Raw genomic sequence first — 18,767 nt, 5'->3', positions numbered from 1 at the left:
GTGCCTTGGCCATGTGGGCGGTTGTTAACGTGTGCCCCGTTTCTTCAGCTAAACATGCGTCTCAAAAGGTTGAGTTCAAAACCATAGAGGAGGAGAAGCAGAAGGAGGTGGTGGTGGTTGAGGTTCCTGAACCAAAACCTGCGGATCAGATCCGAGAGAAGCCAGGTATAGCTGTGGTGGTGGCTCAAACTCTCTGCAGTGCCTTTCCTATCTTCTACATGCTTGTTCCTGACAATTTCCAATTTTCACCAAATCTGATGGCTTTCTCTTTTCATTTCTTTGCAAGAAGAGTTTCGCAGTGAGAGGAGACACAGCCCAGCTCTGGGAGACTCTTTTAATTTCCACCTTGCACCTCCTTAGACTGCAGTTCTTGTGCAGAGGTGGGGAAAAGATCAGGATGTGCTGGCACTTCAGAACTCTTTTGTTAAATGTGGGTAGTTTTGTATGTATGGATTTGAAAACTTTAAAGTTTGATCTTAAAACTTCTCGTGAAGCTTCTGAAATCCTTCAACCCAGGACCTCCTTGCCATTTTGTGTTGGGTTTTTTTGGTGTTTGAGAAATGCTGCCCATATTAGTCTGTGGAGCTTATATTTCTCTCAGGAGAGGTACTTTTAATAAATATGAATGTCCTTAAGAGGTGTGTAAGTACAACAGCACATTTAAATACTAGTAAATGTATCACCGCAGCAGTGTTGCAATTATTTGCCTTCTTCATCACTTGGATAGTGACCACCTGTGGTGTGTTAGGGCTGGAGATTCTTCACGTGCAAATGCTTTTGGTATCCTCCTCCCACCCAGAATTTTTTACAGTGTACTTTTGACTGCATTACTGCTTTTCTAGTATCTAGATCAAGTTTTCATGAAGTGTGGCGAACTTCCCCTCCATGGGTATTCCTGGAATTGTCACTAATCAGCATCTTTTGGTGGGGAAAGCCCGATGCTGTAAAACCAGAAGGTGGGGAATTTCAGACACCAGGCTAGATTTGAAATTAATCACTCAAGCACATTTAATTATAACTGCTAGGTTTTAGATAGGTTTTTGTCTGGTTGTGTTTTTCCTGGATTTTGCCAGCCAGCACCTGCCTCTCTCCAGACTCTGCAGGCAGAGCCCTTCCTAGTTCCACGCTCGAGAGCTGTTCATGTGTCTTGCACAGTCTCCTTTCCGGGCAAGGAGCCCATAAAGCTTATTTTTGTGTTCCTTCCTCCTCTCATCCAATTCACTGTTGGGTCTGACAGCACTAGAAGGACTAACACACAGTTTCGTGGTGGAAAATGACTATTGAGCTGCCTGCAAACCTCCTTGCTGTTCCCAGCTACTGGGAAGGATCTCCTCACTCCTTGCTGTGGTGACCAGTGTATGTTTGTGTGGGTTCCCCAACCCCCATTAACACCTGCAAACCTCTTTCTAGCCAAACACACTCTTGAAACTTTTGAAATGAAACCCATTGCAGAGGAGGAAGAAGAGGAGAAGGTAGAGGTGGTTAAGGTTCCTGTTGTCAAGCCAAAGTCAGCGAAGCTGGTGCAGCCGCGGTCAGGTACAGCCACAGTGGTGTTTGGTGGCAAGTGGCTCCTGTGCTGTTGTTGCTGGGGTAAAGTGATGCAGTGCTGTAGGACGGAGGTTACACTGGTTGTGGTGGTGTTTGCTGGCACTATAATCACCCTGGCTTTGCTGTGTGCTGCTTTTCAGGTGTGCTCTGGGTGCAGTGAGGGGGTGCCATGCCCTGGCTATGTGTGGAAATGAGTGTGCAGTGGCCTCTTAAAGCTTCTCCCTTCTTGTGAGATTTGTTCCCCTGAGCTGTAGGAGCATGCAGTGCCTGGAAATCAGGTTTCTGGGTCTGCTGGAGGTCACCTATATTCCACTTTATTTCTTCACTAGGGAGCTGCTACTTGTCTAGTTGGGGAAGGATGCCACAGCAACATCACTGCTGCGGACAGATTCATATTAATCATAATTAAAAGTAGAGTTCGTGATTTGTTGCAGGAAGAGGACATTGAAGCCATAGGGGGAGGTAACTGGGAACATCAGATGTTTCCTTAGTTAGTATGAAAACCACTGGAGTACGGTCATGGCCCCAAGGCTGCCAGAGCTCCAGGAACATTGGTACAATGCTTTCAGGCATCGGGTGGGATTTTTGAGATGTCCTGTGCAGGACCAGGAATTGGACTCTGTGATCCCTGTGGGTCTTTTCCAACTCAGCAGATTCTGTGATTCTGTATTCCACAGGATGTAAGGCAGCAGATCAGGCATCAGCTGGTGTCAGACATGAGCACATCCATCTCCTGCTCTAGCTGCCCTTTCTCATCCACCTCCTGCACTTATCCTCATCCTGGCGTTTCTGCTCCCAGTAGTGACTGTTGGTGAAGTGATAGCCATGGTGATGGTGATCAGTCATAGAATTCTGGAATGGTTTGGATTGGAAGGGACCTTTAAAATCATCCACTTCCAACCTATGTTTAACATCTCAGTGCTTTTTACTGTGTTTAAATCATGTGTCAAAATAGCTAAAGGCAGTAAATCAGGAAAGTGTAACTAAAATACAGGTCTGGTGGCCCAGAGCTCGTTGGATGGCACAGGAGAAGCTTGGTGTCTCTTACCATTTTTCCTGCATGTCTTGATGCTCTGGGACAGCAGCAAGAAAGATGGCCCTGCAGATTTACTGGTGGCAATATTTCCTTTGCTGCTTCCTCCTTAAGGTGGCATTTTAACACATCCATACTTTTTTAGCCAGTCGTGATCTTGGCAGTATTGAGATAACCGTAATTGAAGAGGAGGAGGAGAAGGAAGAGAAAATGATGGTGGTGAGAGAACTAAAGCCATTGCCAAAGGAGTCAGGTACCACCGCAGTGACAGCTTTGCACTCCCAGCATCCTCCTCATCCCGGCCATCCCTGCCATCTCGCCTCTGTACAACCTTCCCAGCGGCTGTTATTGTTTCTGTGACAGGAATACACTGGGACACAGCACTGATTGTCCTTTGAAGAGGATCACACAGTGTCTGGGTCACGGAAATTAATTGCTGTGCTGAGGAGCATGGGGAGAGTGGAGCTGGCAGTGGTGGGGTGGGTTTTAAGGTTGTTTACAACTGAATGTGGTGTCTGGGATTTTATCTTGAAAGTGTAATTCCAATCTCTGGAAATACAGAAATACAAAAAAAATTCTTTTGCCTCCTCCTTGTACATTTTTGGCCACATGGATACCTTATTCTCTCTGTGTTTTATTAAGATACAGATGAGATGTTGTTACCTTTTCCGTACAACAGGAATTCTTACTAAGGAGTTGCTTGAAATTACAATTTTTATTTTAACAGCAAATTTTCTAGGAGTGACTGGCTGGACATGAGCGACCTCATGTTGGCTGGAATAGGATACACAGTGTGATCCTGCAGCAAACTGATTTTGAGAATGTGAGACCATGTCAAAGATACGATTTTATGTTACAGGGTATCTTTTTAGTGAAGCATCCCTAAAAACCAGCATCAGGGGAACCAAATAGCTTATTGTATCCCTAGGTACACACAGGAAATTAATTTGGGCTTGCTTTGTCACAGCTTTGGCTTGAATATTTCCTTAGGGTCGGGCAACTACCTGGCAAATCAGGAACTGAAGGAAAGGAGTTGGCAGTTGATTTCATGTGGACCTAGTGCTTGTATTTACGACTGTCATCCTCTGAAAAGATGATTTTTGGCAGCATGCTGTTCATTTCTGCACTGTCACTGGCCTAGAGGTGCTGGGTATCTTCCCACTGTGCTGCCTTGAAGATACCCAGCTGGGACACACAGCCCCAGCCTGCCTTGAACCCACTGGGAAACTGCTGAGAAGTTTTCTAGAGCAGTGCTTGTTGATTGTTTTTGGAGGGTGGGGTGAAAAGCCTGTGTTTCTCTTCCAGAGGCCGTCTGTTTCTGCTTGAGGAGATGCCCATGAGTACAGAACTCGTCACACTGTGTCTTTTCTAGTTGCATTAGAGTGGAGTCCGTGTCAGTTGTCTGTGAAGGACCCAGAAATCCATGGCACAATGTCAAAAATAGATTTGCCTTTCTGGCGTGGCTTCTCTGCAGAGTGCAAGCTTGCTTTTTGTAAACCATCTGGTGTGGGGTTTTATTTGATTTTATTTTAAACCATAAGGAAAATAATCTCAGCTCTCCTGTACTAAATGCACAAGCTGCTTTGCTCAACGTCTTCATTTCTTTTCCCTTTTCTTTCATCCTCCTCCTTCTCCCTTTCTTTTTAAATGACAGCACTGTTATTTGGAAAGACTTTGTCTAGTCTTTTGAAAAGTTACCTGCTCTGAACCTTGTCCCTGTCTATCCGCCATCCTCAGCAGTGGCTGTGATAACCCCAGAGCGGAGTCCCCGGCCCACTTCAGCCCCGGCCATCGCTCAGAGCCACCCTGCAGAGCCAGCCCCAGCTAAGTCTGACGTGAAGGATGTGGCCACATCTAAAGTAGGGAAGGAAACAGCAAAATCTGATGTGAGACGTGAAGAATTTCCACCGGAGAAACCCAAGGAGCCAGTGGATGCCTCAAGGGTAGGTCAGAGCGGAGTCTCTTGGGAACAGCCGAGCTGTAGCATTGCTCAAGAAGTCTCCCCAAAGCAGCAGCTCTGTCCTGGGAGATGAGGGCTTTATCCCTCTCCCCAGTGTTGGGTGGGAGCAAGCCCAGGGGTCTATGTGCCAGGGAAATCCCAGCCATAACATTCCAGGTGGAAGAAGGAGCTCCAGGGCAGCCGGGTTTTTGTGGTTGCAGTCAAAGCAACTGCAGCCTGCTGATAGATGGTTAAAAATACTAGCAAGACTTGCACATGATCATGGAGTCAGAGCGCAGAGCTCAACCATGTGTGCCCCCTGATTCCTGGTATGACAGCAGGAGGGAATTTCAGTGAAATCTGTGATAATGGATCTGGTTTGCAGTCCAGCACTGGAATGTTTTTCACCTTGATAGGCTTTTGCTGGGAGAGCTGGTAATACAGTGCTGCAAACTGGACTAAAACTCTAATTGAAAATGGCACTGGTGAGACCTTGAGGAGTTTATTGTTTAAATTCAGTATTTTTAACCATTATTTGATCTTTCTACAAATGTCTAAGTTCTTTGCTGGGGTTGATAATATGTGTGCTGTTCTAATAGGTCAAAATAATGGGCAAAATTGTTGTTGATATTACAGTGTCCTTAGTATTCAGCAGGTCTTACTGACTTACTGAAACCTTGTAGTGGTGCAGCAGAAGTATTTGCTTTGAGACACAATTTTTACATTACTCAAAAATTCAGCTGTTCTCAGCATTGCTGGAACCACATAATTCTAAACATATCACACAGTGGGTCTTGTGTGAGTGTCTCCAGGGAAGATTCCTAATAACTAAGGCTTGGGCAGGGAGGTGAAGAACGGGCAGTTGCTTCAAAAAATTCCATGGCCTGCATGAACAGTAATTTTTAAATGAAACTGCTGAAGGGAACTTCAGGCTGGCACTGTGGGGTGGGAATCAGAGCAGAGATCCTGCCCTGCTATTCTTGCCCAGCTGCTCCCCCTCCCTCATGTTACACAGAACGAGGAAGTTTTACTTAGCCCATTTTACTTATTACAGGTTTTTTCCTAAATGCTTAAACATTGGAATTTTTTTTCCCCTTTAAAAATAGATGTGGACGGAAAATGTGGATTTGAGTGTACCAAATTTACTGTTTCTCCAATGGAGCTGCAGCACTTCTTTTAACACTCTCTGATGGTTTTGCCTTCAGAGTACTTGGCAATCCAGTTTCCCTAAAATACTTCCCTTAGAGTGTTAAGACAGTCTTTACTTGCAAACAGGAAAGAACCTAATTTGTGATGTTAGACTTGGTTTTGTAGCTATGTCTCTTCTTATTGCCTCTGCCAACATAATACCTGTGATATAACCAATAATTTCTGGTTTTGGGAAGGTCTGTGTTAATTTGAGCATGTTGCTTTGTTTGGATATTCACTGGGAGATCCAGCTGCAAATGCCATTTGAAAACATTGCCTGACCAAGCTAATGCAAATGGGAAGCCCTTCTTCAGAAGCACTGGAGAACACTGGTTTCAAATACAAATAATTCTCAAGCTGGAGGAATTATTTAACCTGCTGTTGACTAACAGAGTGCTGGGGAGCTGCTGTGTCATTAACCCCTGCCCAGGGCTGCATGTTGGTTTTTGCATGTTACCCCAGCACTTCAAAACCAACTTTATGCAGCTGTGTTTGGAAGCTAAATGGTTTCTTGAAACAAATCTACTAACAAGAAATGTTTTTACCATTTTATTTCTTAAATGTAGGTGAGGAAAACACACATTGAGGTCACAGTCCCCACCACGAATGGTGCCCAGCCCCAGGTTTGTGCTAATAATTCAGTTCAGGTTGCTCACACTTTTTTTTTTTTCCCCAAGGTTCAACGTAGTTAAATGAACCAACAACTCTTTATTTTTTTTTTTTTATCACTGCCCAACAGCAGCAGCCTGCAGAAAAAGAGGAAGAGCTGATAAGAATGAGGAAGGTTAGCCATTTTACCCTTTCACTGGCCAAATTTGCCATATCATTCATGCATCTGTAACCTGTTTAAAAAGACAGTGCTCCAGTTTCTTCATGGGCTTTGGGTTGGGGTGTTGGTTTTCTTTAAACTATCAAATACTTGATTTGGAAATTAATACCTTTTTGTCCCATAGACAACCTGATTGCTGAAATTATGCATGTTGAATGTTGAAAAGAAACACATTTGGTTTGATTTATGAAATTTCTACTCTGTAACAAATTTAGTTCAAAACTAAATGTAACCTGCATTTCAGGAAATGCAAAACAAAAATCAGGACAAAGCTTTTTTTGGTATTAAGTAAGTAATAAAGAAACATCCAAGGTGGGAAAGTGGTTAAGGTGCATTTGCCGTGCACGTTGGGACTTCGTAAAAAGTCCCCCCAGGCAGTGCAGCCTGGAGCTCAGGGGTGGGCCTGCATCTCTCAGGAATGTGGTGTGATGACTGTTTGAGGCTTCCACAGAAAACCAGGAATTTTCTCTCTGTGGCTGGGCACCAAGGTCCCCTGGGAGCTGTCTCTTTAAAGGGCTCATTGCATCTCCCATTCTCCATGTGCCAGACCCCTATTCCCAGTGGGAATTCCCACCCCATGCTGCCACAGCGCTGCACTCCCAACCTTGAGTTAACTTTTTAATTTGCCGATTTACCGATCCCGCAAGACCAACGTTTTAATTTTTTGTGCCTTTTGTTTTGTTTTGTTTTGTTTCCCCCTTTTCTTTCATTTTCACAGAAGAGATCAAAGAGGCTAGATGGTGAAAACATTTATATCAGGCATAGCAATTTAATGTTGGAGGTTTGTATGAACTTGAAGCTTTTTTTGAGTTGCATTTGCTAAACCTTCTGCATCTGCGCTGAACTTCCTCTTCTGCTGCTGCCTTTGTTTTTGCATGCTCTTGCATGAAAGACCTTTTGATTTGATTTGATTTTTTAATTATGCTTCTGCATGTTGACAGCAAACTTGATATGCAGGCCGCCTTCCTTCTTCCTCTTCTGACTTTCATTTTCTCATACCTCCCCAAAATACATGATTGGCAGTGCTCAGATCTGCTCTGCTGGCTGCTCAGGTGGTCATGGATTATAATGGGGGGGCTCATTGACCAGTTTTTTACTGCTTGAAACAAATTAGTTTCCTGGGGGAAAAACCAGTCTGTGAAAATACAAAATTCAGGATAAGTTGCTGGTGAAATTGGTGCAGACTGCCTAGAGCAACTGTGGATGCCCCATCCCTGGGAGTGTCCCAAGGCTGGGTTGGACAGGGTTTTGAGCAACCTGGGATAGTGGAAGGTGTCCCTGCCCAGGGCAGGGGGAGAATGGGATGAGCTTTAAGTTCCCTTCCAACCCAAACTGTTCCAGGATTCTGTGAAATTGTCACCTCTGTGGTGTCCGGGCCACCACAATATTTATGTTGCTTCAGGCAAGAGGGATCCTTTTGGATGCTGCAGCGGTGTTTGCAGTTTTTCCGTCCTCCCAGCCCTTCCTGGCCTTGCAGCACCTCACCACCCTTGGGCCCCATCCTGCCTCAGTGCCAGGTCCCTCTGGATCTGATAGAGAGGCTCAGTGGTCACAGGTCACTCATCCTTCCACATTGCAGCTCTTCCCTTTGGATTTGGGAGTCCTTTCCACTTGGTTTCACCTAAGCTCAGTCTCAGAACAGACCACGCCAATCATATATTTTATTTTCTTTAATGCACTCTGTTATGGAAGATGTTTTGTGGCTTCTGATACTCTGGTCCTGTGTTGCATGTTTCTACTCAAACTTGCAGCACCAGCAGCTTGTAGGGTTTCCCTAGTGGTATCTCCTGAAAGTGGAGTAGACTAAGTGCCTTCTCCTCATCACAATCGGAAAAGGTTTTTTTTTGTTGTTGTTTTGGTTTGTTTTTTTGGGTTTTTTTGGTTTGTTTTTTTTTGGGGGAGGGGGGGTGGGTGGGTGTTTTCTTGGGTTTTGACTGCTACAACGTAGAGCTTTGAGTCACAAGTGTAGGGTCTACACGTGATAGGCAGAGTTTGGCCATTGCCGGTGCACTCTGATGACTGTGCCTGTTGCTTCTTCACCAAACTCAAACAGCTCCAATTCCCCAACCCTAAACAGAGCTTTGTCATTGCTTCCAACCTCTTTTTTCCCATCAGTTCAGTACTTGCCTCCAAGCCCTTTCCATCCCCACTCCCCTTCCCACAGTTGCAGGTGCTCCAGCCCTCCCCTACAACAGGACTGACCTGTTGGGTGACCTAAAGCTCAGCCCCTTTATTCACTTTATTTTTTTAATCTATGGACTTGGCAGATCAGGTATTTTCCTGGCAACCCTCACCCTCTTGAAGCTGCCTGTTGATTTTACTTGAAAGCTTTGTAATGCTCCACATGCAGCAGGTTCCTGCAGAAGGGGGAAATCAGGAGGAAAAGGATGATGCTAAGCAAGCTGGTTCCCAGACCTGGCTCCACATAGCTCCTTGTGGCTTTGGGTCCTCTGCCAGCCCTCCCAGGCCCTGCTCCCATGCAGTGCTGGAAAGCCAAGGTGGTTCTTCTTTCTTTTCTGAGCCAGGAGCAGCTGTAGGGTTCTTGGACCAGGCAGGGATTTACTCCAGAGTCCACAGCAGATTCACTTCTGCTGTTTTTTCCTACCTAACAGGCACTTGCCTTATACTTTCATCTAGGATCCAAAATCTGTTATTTTCCCCCCAGAACTGTGCCAAAAAGGGTAAATATTGTTAAAGAGGCATTTGGGGTTTAGCCCTGTGGAGAGGCAGGGTGGTGTGTCCTGGGTGAGCTGCAGGAATGACAGTTTTTGGGAGGGCCCTCTTTTAGGGATGCGTTTGCTGTCCCATCTTCTAAAATCAATGGGCTGAGTAACAACTGAAAGCACAAAAATAGTGAGATTTCCTGGTGATGCTTTCACTGACCTTGATTTCCCCCTTTCTTGCTGCTTTTTGGCTCTGTCCTGAAAAGTTGTTGTTTGGCTTATGCAAAAGCTTTCTTTTCTACAGCCTCTGTTTTGCGTGCAAGGAAGAACTATTTTTAACAAGCTGACTTGCCTTGAAGTCTGTGTGTTTATGCTGTAAACTGGCATCACAGAGTTAAAATCTGACTTTTTCCAGATGAAAAATTTTAGCAGGAGTTTCTGGATTGATCCAGCATAAAATGAATTTTCAGTTTGATTAAAAAAAAAATCATCTCATCTTTGTTTCTGAAGTCTAAAATCTCCTATGATACCTCCTGGAGGGATGAATTGAGAGGGAGAGGAAAAAATGTTAATAGGGATATTCTGGAAGCAAAGGTAATTTCTGCTAGGATAAAAGAGAAACAGATATGAAGAGAGTAAATAAAACTGGGAAAACATTTTCTTTATCATCAATTGTATTAATACCTTGAAATACTCAGGCTAGCAGAGGAAAAGGAAACCAAACCCACAAGATTTAAAGATGTTCCGTTAAATAACCCAGAGAAACATAATCTGGCAACTCCAAAAAATCCACCGTGGGGAAAATCCATGATATTCCAGCTCAGCTATCACCTGGTTTGGCGTGGCTTGAGATGAACCAATGGCATGTCTTGCTGCTGGAGGACACCCCATTCCAGGGTTTCAGTTTATCCCAATTAATCAAACAGGAGAGAGGACACTCCCTTTGTGTGTTTGCAGTGTGAGCACAGTTTGGGAAGTTGACAGCAGCTCTGCTGAGTGCAGCTTTGCTAAGCACAGCTTAGGCAGTCCTGGGTCTCTCCATGTCCCTTCACTTATGCTGTCCTTTTGCTGATAGGACCTAGATAAGACCCAGGAAGAAATAAAGAAGCACCATGCCAACATCAGTGAGTTGAAGAAGAACTTCATGGAGTCCATCCCAGAGCCTCGGCCGAGTGAGTGGGACAAACGTTTGTCCACCCACTCCCCTTTCCGAAGCCTCAGCATCAACGGGCAGATTCCTACGGGAGCGGATGGAGTGAGTACCTTGGCATGGGCTGTTCCAAAGGGCAGCACTGCAGTGTGGGATTCAGCTCCCCTTAACTTCTTCTTATTTTCAATTTTAATAGTTAGTATTGACTTGTAAAATGTAGAAGGTTCTCTGAGAGAATCAAAGCTTTAGCCATAATCTCATAAAAAATATGATTTTTTGGTAGAGAAGGATGTAAGAATTCCTTAACTGGTATTGATGCTGCTTTTCCTAGTGTTGCTGTCAGTGTGATGCTGGAGAACACTTCCCATGGCTGGTTTGGGGACTGGCTCATTGCTGGATCTCCCCAAAATGTGGAAAAAACCCCTGACAAACCCAAAATCTGAAGGCCTAAATTATTATTACTTCAGAGATAACATTGCAGATAACCCAGTGGAGGACCACTGGGATGGGATGATTTTTTCCAAAATCACTTTATTCTCCAGTTAATCTGGTATGTCATTGGATTTAGATTTGCGTTAGGAACTCCAGGTGCTGATCTGCTCTGGAGGCCTCGAGAAGACTCCTCGGGTGGCCACAGCAGGGCTGTTCAAACATGATGGGAATCTCCCTCCTTCCAGGAACTGTGTGTTAGTAACCACATACACTCAGTTTCTCTGCTAATTTCCTTAAAAAGGTAAATTTTCAAGGAAAAACCAGTCACCAACTGGTTTCTTCTTGGCTAACAGACGCCTCTGTGTCATACTGGTGGTAACTGGTTCAGATTTGGAGCCTGTGAGTAGAACTGTAGTTAGTGCCTGTGGTAATCAGTTTTTTAAGAAGTAAATGCAATTTTTTATTGCAACAGAAAAATTGCATCCTGACTGCTAGTAGCGGCAATTGAAGACTCTCCTGGTTGAAAGCCCAGTTCTTCCCCTTCCTTCCCACAGCCCTGCAGATATGAACTAGTATTTCATGTTCAAACAAGGCAGATGCATTAATCAGGAAATAATCTTGCAGTGGATGGAGGGTTATTGGGACATCCACAAGGGGTTTAACACCAAGTTTTTTACAGGCTGCTTAAATCTTGGGGTAAAGCCAGGACAGCTAAAGGGCTTTTTTTTTTTGTCTGCTAGAGAAATGAGATCCCCAAAATGAACTTAATCGGGGTTGATTGTTACAGGATCTCAGAATGATTTGGATTGGAAGGGAACTTAAACCCCATCCAGTGCCCCTCCTGCCATGGGCAGGGACACCTTCCACTGTCCCAGGTTCCTCCGAGTCCCATCCAGCCTGGCCTTGGACACCTGCAGGGATCCAGGGGCAGCCACAGCTGCTCTGAGCAGCCTATCATTGGGATTACTGTTTAACACATGGTCAGCTTTGTCCTTTGTGGCTAAGCCTCAGTGTAGGAATGTGGGCAGCAGAGCTCTGCTCAGTGTCCAGTGGGTTTTAGAATGTGGGTGGGACAGAACAGAGGCTCTCAAGCTCCACAACTGCAGTTCAAGAATGTTTTTCTTGGTTTTATGAAGAATTCCTTGCAAGGTAACCACACTGAGACTTTGGAGGGTTGCTGGTCACCATAGCTGGATGGTGTGGGCTTGTTCCACCTAAGGCTGCAGTGGGTCTGCAGCACTGCAGAATTGGTGTCAGCCCTGGATTTGCATTTCTGGAAGTTCCTTCTTAATCTGGTCCTCTTTGAAGTGATCGCACTCTAAGGTGGCCATGTCCTGCTATGAACTTCCAGAAATGCATCTTCCCCAGGCACTGACTGGGGAGAAAGTTTTCCCTCATCTGCATGTGTTGAAGGATCACAAATCAGATGGTAATTAAAGATGGTAAATCATGGTGCAAAGCCATTGCCTCTGTTCATGATGGTACCTTCACCCTGCCTTAGTGGCCACAGGATTTTTTGTCAGGGGCCGCTTTTCTGCTATTCCTGTATGTTTTATTACGAGCCAACTGAACCTTAACACGCTTTGTGTGTCCAGGTCAAGAAAGTCACTGTCCCATCTTCCGAGAGACAGGTTGGTGGGCTTGAGGTAAAGCTGCTGCTCTGATCTGTGCTTCTGAACTAGACTTGCTATTGCAATGGCACTGAGCAAAATCTCAACGGCAGCTGCTGGATAACATTTTTCTTTTGGCTACAAGAAGTAGTTTCGTAACACACACCCAGGGGACTTTGGCACTGCTGCAGCTTTTGCAGCTTTCAATTTTTGCTTATTTTGGTGCATGGCTGGTTTGAAAAAGCTGCATGACCAATATAACCGTGTATTTGGAGATGAAAGCAATTCTGAAAATTTAACTGTTCCCTGTTCTTTTTATGTTGTCTTTCTTTCCTTTTTTTTTCTTGTTGTTTTAATGACCATGTTACTCTTGCATTTTATATTTTCTTTTGCTGCCCAGTCTCCCAGCTACTTTCTCCCGAATTCTCACCACTTAGGGGTGTGCAAAGAACCAGTCCCAAAATACCGCACTGACCAGCGGAGGTTGGCTCAGCTGAGGGAGCTCAGAGCCAAGTTTTTCCTCTCCTAAGTACACTTGGGTTTGACCAGGGCTGGCAAACTAAAGGGATGCAGAGTTACTGAACAGCAACATTCCCACAATCTTTCCTTTCTTCAGCAGAAGTGCTGAAGCCCTTGCATGGTTCTGTGTGCTGATTTAGTCATTCTGGATTTTTATCCTTCTTTAGACTCCAGAAACAAAAATGCTAAAACACAGAGCAACATTCCAGGGGTTTGCACTGCTCCTACTGCCACCCTGCCTGTTCCATGCATGGGATTTCTAAGATTTACAGTTTTTCACTTGTTCAGTAGAATTTTCCAACCAATTGAAATTTTGATACTCTGGTCAGAACTTTGCAAAAGAATTTTGTGTCTGCTCTGCAGTCTGGCTGTTCTGTGGGATTTTCCAAATGCTGAGTTTTAAGGGCACTGTAGATTAGGAAGCTGTCAGAGACCACATTTTGTACTGGACCATTCCTATTTCAAATGCCTCAAACTTTTTTGTCATCATTCCAATTCCAGAACACTCTGGAAGGTTTTGGGCATCCACTTTTCTGGGAGGGCAGGCACCAAACATCCATGATCCTGATGCAGATGTTGATGAGCTCTGCAGAGAGAACATGGTTCTGTAGCTCCAGGGCTGGTGTGACCCAGGCCACCAGCGGCTCTGCTCCCCAGGGCAGTTTATTTTATTTTGAGAAGAGCTGCCCTAATGCTTTGCACATCTCCAAGTGTCATTTTGGGCACTTTCCATCTGTCATTTTTGTTCATCTCTCTCTGTCTTTCTTGATCTTCTACCACGAAAGCAGACACGGGAACGGCCTCTGTTAGTACAGGATGAAGACAAACTAAAAAAGCAGGAGATATCTACTGAGACAGCCTTTTCCCGGCCAGCAAGCGAAGCAACTCTTCCAAAGGTTTCTATTGCAATCCCTGAAGACCAGAAATCACTCAAAAAGTGTCAGCTGTACGCTAGTATTTTTCCTTCTCCACGTATTCCCTTTATGATGTCCTTTCTCCTGGTCATAGCACTGACTGTTTGGTGGCTGCTCTTTCTCTGAGTGGCAACAGGGTCATGTTGAAACCTCAAGACCAAAGCTCCTGAATTTCTTGGCTGTAGTCTCTGCTGCATCTTCCTTGTCCTGGTCTTTGATCTCTGTAGTTCACTGTCCCAGGGAGGGACACCCTGTGACTGTCATGTTAATCCCGCGGTATGTCCTTGTATGGCTGTGATGGGACCTGGAAGGTGTGGTCATGGATTACCAGGTCCATTCTGAAGTTTCCTGTGGCGCAAAAGCAAATTCTTTTAACTGTGTTCCCAACTGCTGTGGGAGAGCAGATGGGGGGAGGAAATCATGGGAGGAGAGTCTGATTTCCGGAGCCTCTGAAGACTTCCCATAGGAATTGCTGGAGAATTGCTTTTAAGCTTGTTTTAAATGTAAGATATTTGACACTGATCTGAAAGGGGCTTTACATGAATCTGTTGAATCACAGAATGCTGGAATGGTTTGGGGTTGGAAGGGTACATAAAGATCATCTCATTCTACCCCCTGCTATGGGCAGGGAACCTTCCTCTGGACCAGGTTGTTCGAAGTCCTGTCCAATGTGGCCTTGAACAATTCCAGGCATGGGGAGCCCACAGCCTTTGTGGACAACAAGAGGTTGACTCTCTAGGAAGAACATTGGAATCTAGTCCATAACCACTCAATTCCTAGGAAACTCAGATTGGCATTTAAATCAAAAGTGCTGGTTCTCACTGCTACTCTTGGTAATAACTTAGGGACAGGATCACCTTTTCATTTCCTAGAAGGGGAAGCCTCTGACAAAATATCCCAGCTTCTCTCCACCCCTGTTCTCATATCCAAGAAAATACATTGTGTTATAGGAGAAAACCCATTGCAAGGAGATATTTATTGTGAACATAGATGAATAATTTTTTCGGGATCTGATGGTCTTGATGCACTTGGGACGTGTTTTATTTAATTTGTGTGGAACTAACTGACGCATGTTTACTCGGGTCACAAGGATGGAGTTACCTGGTGTATGAGCATTCCCTCTGTTGGCATGTTGGCTTGGCCACATCAGGACACACTTCTAATGTTAAAGCCCTTGATTGTTTTTGACTTCTTTAACCAAACCGTTGCATGCTGGTTGTTGTTTATTGCCTACAGTGTAAGTGTCTGGATGAAGCTCCCATTTATCCAAGTTATTCTGGCTGAACTGTGCAGGTTCCAGCTGAGCTGGACGGAGCAGAGCTGGTTTGTGAGCTGAAGAGAAGGTGGGACTTTGTGTCTAAGGGGTTTCTTTTCTGTAAATAGTAACAATGGAGCTGAGCTGAACCCCCCCAAAGGAGCTGAGCTCCTTTCAGCACTAATCTGTATTCTCCTGTGTCCACTGGAGGACTGGGCTGGACACAGTCACTCTGAGAACACCCCCCAATGTCACCAGTGGTGGCAGCTGCTCCAGCAGCGTGGAAAAGAAAGGAGCAGGCCTTTATTACATGGCCTAAAATGTGTGGATATATATAAATACCTGTATTTATAACCCTTTCTAGATCTGTATCTGTGTAAATAGTGTTATTTAGGAAGCTAGCAGATAAGCTTGAAAGCATAAGGCAAAAATGGCATGTGCTGTCTGGTTTGAGGGTCCATGGGGTGTAATGGACCACTGGAGCCACCTCTTGCTCTCAATGTACAGGTTGAGGTTCTAAATGCTGTCTCAGAAACTTAGGTTGCTAGTGAAACCCTTCATTTTAATCCCACAGGAACCTTTCCGATTCCTCTTGTAACCTGCTCTGATTTGTTCACCAGTTTGTGCCTTTAGGATTTTGTTTTGTGAGGATGCTGATTTTTCATTGGAAAATATTCTTCCCTTTTTAATACACTGCCTTTAATACACAGTCTTCCGCCTTTGGCACTCGGAAGAGTAGAAGTCTGAGGGTTGTTGTGGTCCAGGTGTAGACTGGTGTGAAAGGAGAGTGTCAGCAGGCTGTGTTCCTGAATCCTTGGAGCATCCCTTGGAATGCGCTTGGATGCCAGCATATTTGGTGTAGAGTTTAGGAAGACGGAGGTGGGCTCTGGAGAGGAGAGGTGCGGGAGGATGCTGGGGTGCCATGTGCTGTGCAGAAAATGAAGGATGGAGGAAGTCGGCGTACTTGTGGCCGGCATTCCCTGCCTGCATCTCCTTCCCAATATGGTAACAGTTGTGAGAAGAACAGGGATTGTTTGTTCTCCCCACCCTGGCATGGAGAGGAAAGAAACAGGAGTTGTTTGGACCTCTCTGTCCATTTTCTGTTTGTATTTCCTGGAGATTGAACACACAGGTGCTTCCTTCCCAAAGCCATTGCTCAGGATCGCTGCTTGGGATGCTGTGGTGAGCACTGCTGAGTTTACTGCACTTTTCATCCAGTGACAGGAACTTGGAAGCCCCACTGGTGGCTTTGGCAAAGCCATGGTTTATGTAGCTCTGTCACCTACTTCCAAAGAACCTGAAGTCTAAAACTTTTTGCCCATAGCAACCTTAGACCAGAGTGCTCAGGGTGTCTCATCCCAGCAGGATAAGAGATGGGCTATGCCACTTTTACTCAATTCTGTAACTCTTTAGTTCAAACAGTCTCTTTCTCTCTTTTTTAATCTTGAGATAAGGCTGGTTGTCATCAGCAAAAGACCTTGGAAACTTTACACTCTGAGAACGCTCAGGGAACATTTTTGGGATTATATACCAATTATCATTGCAGAGTATCAAGAAATTGAACAAATGCTTTCTATTTCTCTGGCAGTTGAGAGGCCAGTTATCCATATTCATCCAGGTAGAGATGATCCCTCCTGACAGAGGAAACCTGTAACTTACCAGGAACAGAAACCTCATCAGTCCCACTCCCCAGGGATGTGCCCGCTGGGCTGCAGCCCCTTTCCCAGTTGCTCCTCTGCTTTTTTTCCTGTTTGCTTGTGATGCAAAGAGAGCGACAGTTCATGGCAATGCACATTCTGTATCCCATTTGTGCACATTCCATATCTTTTACACCTTGGTGCTGTGATTTCCCCCTTTTCCTGCAGTGTCTGCACGGGATGAGCACCAAGAGGAGGATGATGTGCTGTCATCCCGTCATCCCTGTGCACAGGGAGAGCTGATTGTCTCTCGTGCTGTTTAAGGGCTGAGATCTCAGGGGATCTATAAAGGAACCAATACATGTACTTCGCTCCAATTTTCCTCAGGAACAAACTTGCTGGGAGCACCAGCAGCTCCTGGCTGCCTGCCTCGACACCAGCACCCATTGACAGAGGGATTCACACACCCTGTTCAGTCTGGCTGGTGTGGTGCCAGGCTATGAGTGATGGAGAGCTGAGTTATCCCTCCTGCAGGGAAGCTGCAGATATCTGCAGCATGTTACCTCATCCAGGTTGGCATGAGAAATCCTATTTTTTCAATGTGACCTGCTGCAGAAAATGGCATTCTGTTGACCGGCGCGCTGGTGACATAGGCAGGGTAAGACTGCCAGCAGTTTTGCCCAGTGTTTCGTGGTGTGGTCACTCAACTCCTTGATGCTCATGTGTAGGATCCCATTGGAAGCTGTTGAGGGTTCAGTGCTTTCCATTGCAATATTGACAGTTGGCTCCACACTCGCTTCCTGAATCTCCTTACCTGGATTCCAGCTCTTCTGAACACCACCTAAAACACGCGGGAGTTTCTTGTGATTTCTTACTTTAGAAAAAGGTGGACACCAGTATTTTGAAGCAGCAGATGTGCCAGAGCCAATAACTTGGAACTCAGATTCATCTCTGAGGCTATGCTGGGCATGGGGCTCTGTGTGTGAGGATACTTGAGGTCTTCATTGCTGTAAAACAACATCCCTTTTTTCTTTTTCAACTGCTAAAAGGGAGCAGATAAATGAGGGTGTTGGCTGCATCTCCTCCCATGTTCTGCCTCACTCGGAGGTGATAGAAGGTGAGGACTCTCCATGGGCAGCTCAGTCAGGGCAGTGTTCAGCCAAGACTGGCTCCCCTCTCTTGTGGTTTGTCCAGTAACTAGTGATGACCCTAAGGAGCAGGTATTCCATATCTCCCTCCTATCCTGAAAAAATCAGGAGAGGTGGATTTCCTCAGCACCAAGGGAAGTAGTTTGTGTTTGGAGGAATGAATCTTGGCTGTATCACTGGCTCCTGGGGACGTTAACATAGAATCATGAAATATCCCGAGTTGGAAGGGACCCACAAGGATTATCAAGTCCAGATCCTAATGATTATAGGCAAAGTCTTTTACTTCACGTCAGTGTCAGTAATTTGTCGCTCTGAGAATTGTTCCACTGGATTTTTGGGTTTTCTTTTTTCCTTGTCATGAGTTGATGGTGCCTGTTCTGACCTGTAGGATGAGGGAGGAAGCTTTCTGGATAAATTCAGCCCAAAAAAGGGTTATGGATTCATGCAGAAACTCCTTGGTCTGTAATTATTAGTGGGTGACACTGGAGAACGTGACAGAGGTGGTTCCTATTGTGTCTCTGTTTGCATCTGTTGTGGTTTGTGGGGCTGGAAGGAAGGACTGGCCTTGGTTTGGGCCCCTTTGGGATCTTTTAGCATTGGTAGACAGTCCTATTGGATCAGTCTGTGGGGACTAGAAACACTTTGTTTTTTACCTAAAATGCTCTTTTGGAACACTTCTTCCGTTTTGTATTTTTTCTCAGATTTTTCTTTGTAAATATGTACATTTATCCATTAATAAATGTTACTGCAAATCAGATCTTTCTTTCCACTGCTTATTAACCAAAAAAGCTATATATGACCTGTGTTAATGACTTCCTTGGACTAACCCTCAGTATTCCTTTCTCAAAACAGGAGCCATCAGACCCTGAGTCACTGCTGATGGCATTCAGGGTATAAGGCCT

At 45.1% G+C, this 18,767-nt stretch overlaps 1 protein-coding gene across 14 annotated transcripts in view; it reads left to right on the top strand.

Annotated features, from left to right (window-relative positions):
* EPB41 (erythrocyte membrane protein band 4.1) overlaps positions 1–18,767 on the top strand; it is a 75,743-nt gene that overhangs the window by 42,507 nt on the left and 14,469 nt on the right. For 3 of the 14 annotated variants that reach the window (XM_066204422.1, XM_066204427.1, XM_066204425.1), the window contains exons 12-18: positions 49–165; positions 1,411–1,536; positions 4,319–4,524; positions 6,275–6,331; positions 6,448–6,492; positions 7,256–7,318; positions 10,276–10,455. In XM_066204422.1, coding sequence (XP_066060519.1) covers positions 49–165; positions 1,411–1,536; positions 4,319–4,524; positions 6,275–6,331; positions 6,448–6,492; positions 7,256–7,318; positions 10,276–10,455 — 794 coding nt within the window. Of the gene's footprint in view, positions 1–48; positions 166–1,410; positions 1,537–2,726; positions 2,835–4,318; positions 4,525–6,274; positions 6,332–6,447; positions 6,493–7,255; positions 7,319–10,275; positions 10,456–12,377; positions 12,429–13,699; positions 18,752–18,767 lie in introns of those variants that run through there. The other 11 variants (XM_066204433.1, XM_066204426.1, XM_066204424.1 and 8 more) reach the window with 11 other exon arrangements.

Source organism: Chamaea fasciata, unplaced genomic scaffold (genome assembly GCF_029207755.1).
Source record: "Chamaea fasciata isolate MVZ Bird 193981 ecotype frontalis unplaced genomic scaffold, bChaFas1.0.hap1 SCAF_26, whole genome shotgun sequence".
Classification (NCBI taxonomy): Eukaryota; Metazoa; Chordata; class Aves; order Passeriformes; family Sylviidae; genus Chamaea; species Chamaea fasciata.
This window is presented reverse-complemented; position numbering and strand designations above follow the sequence as displayed.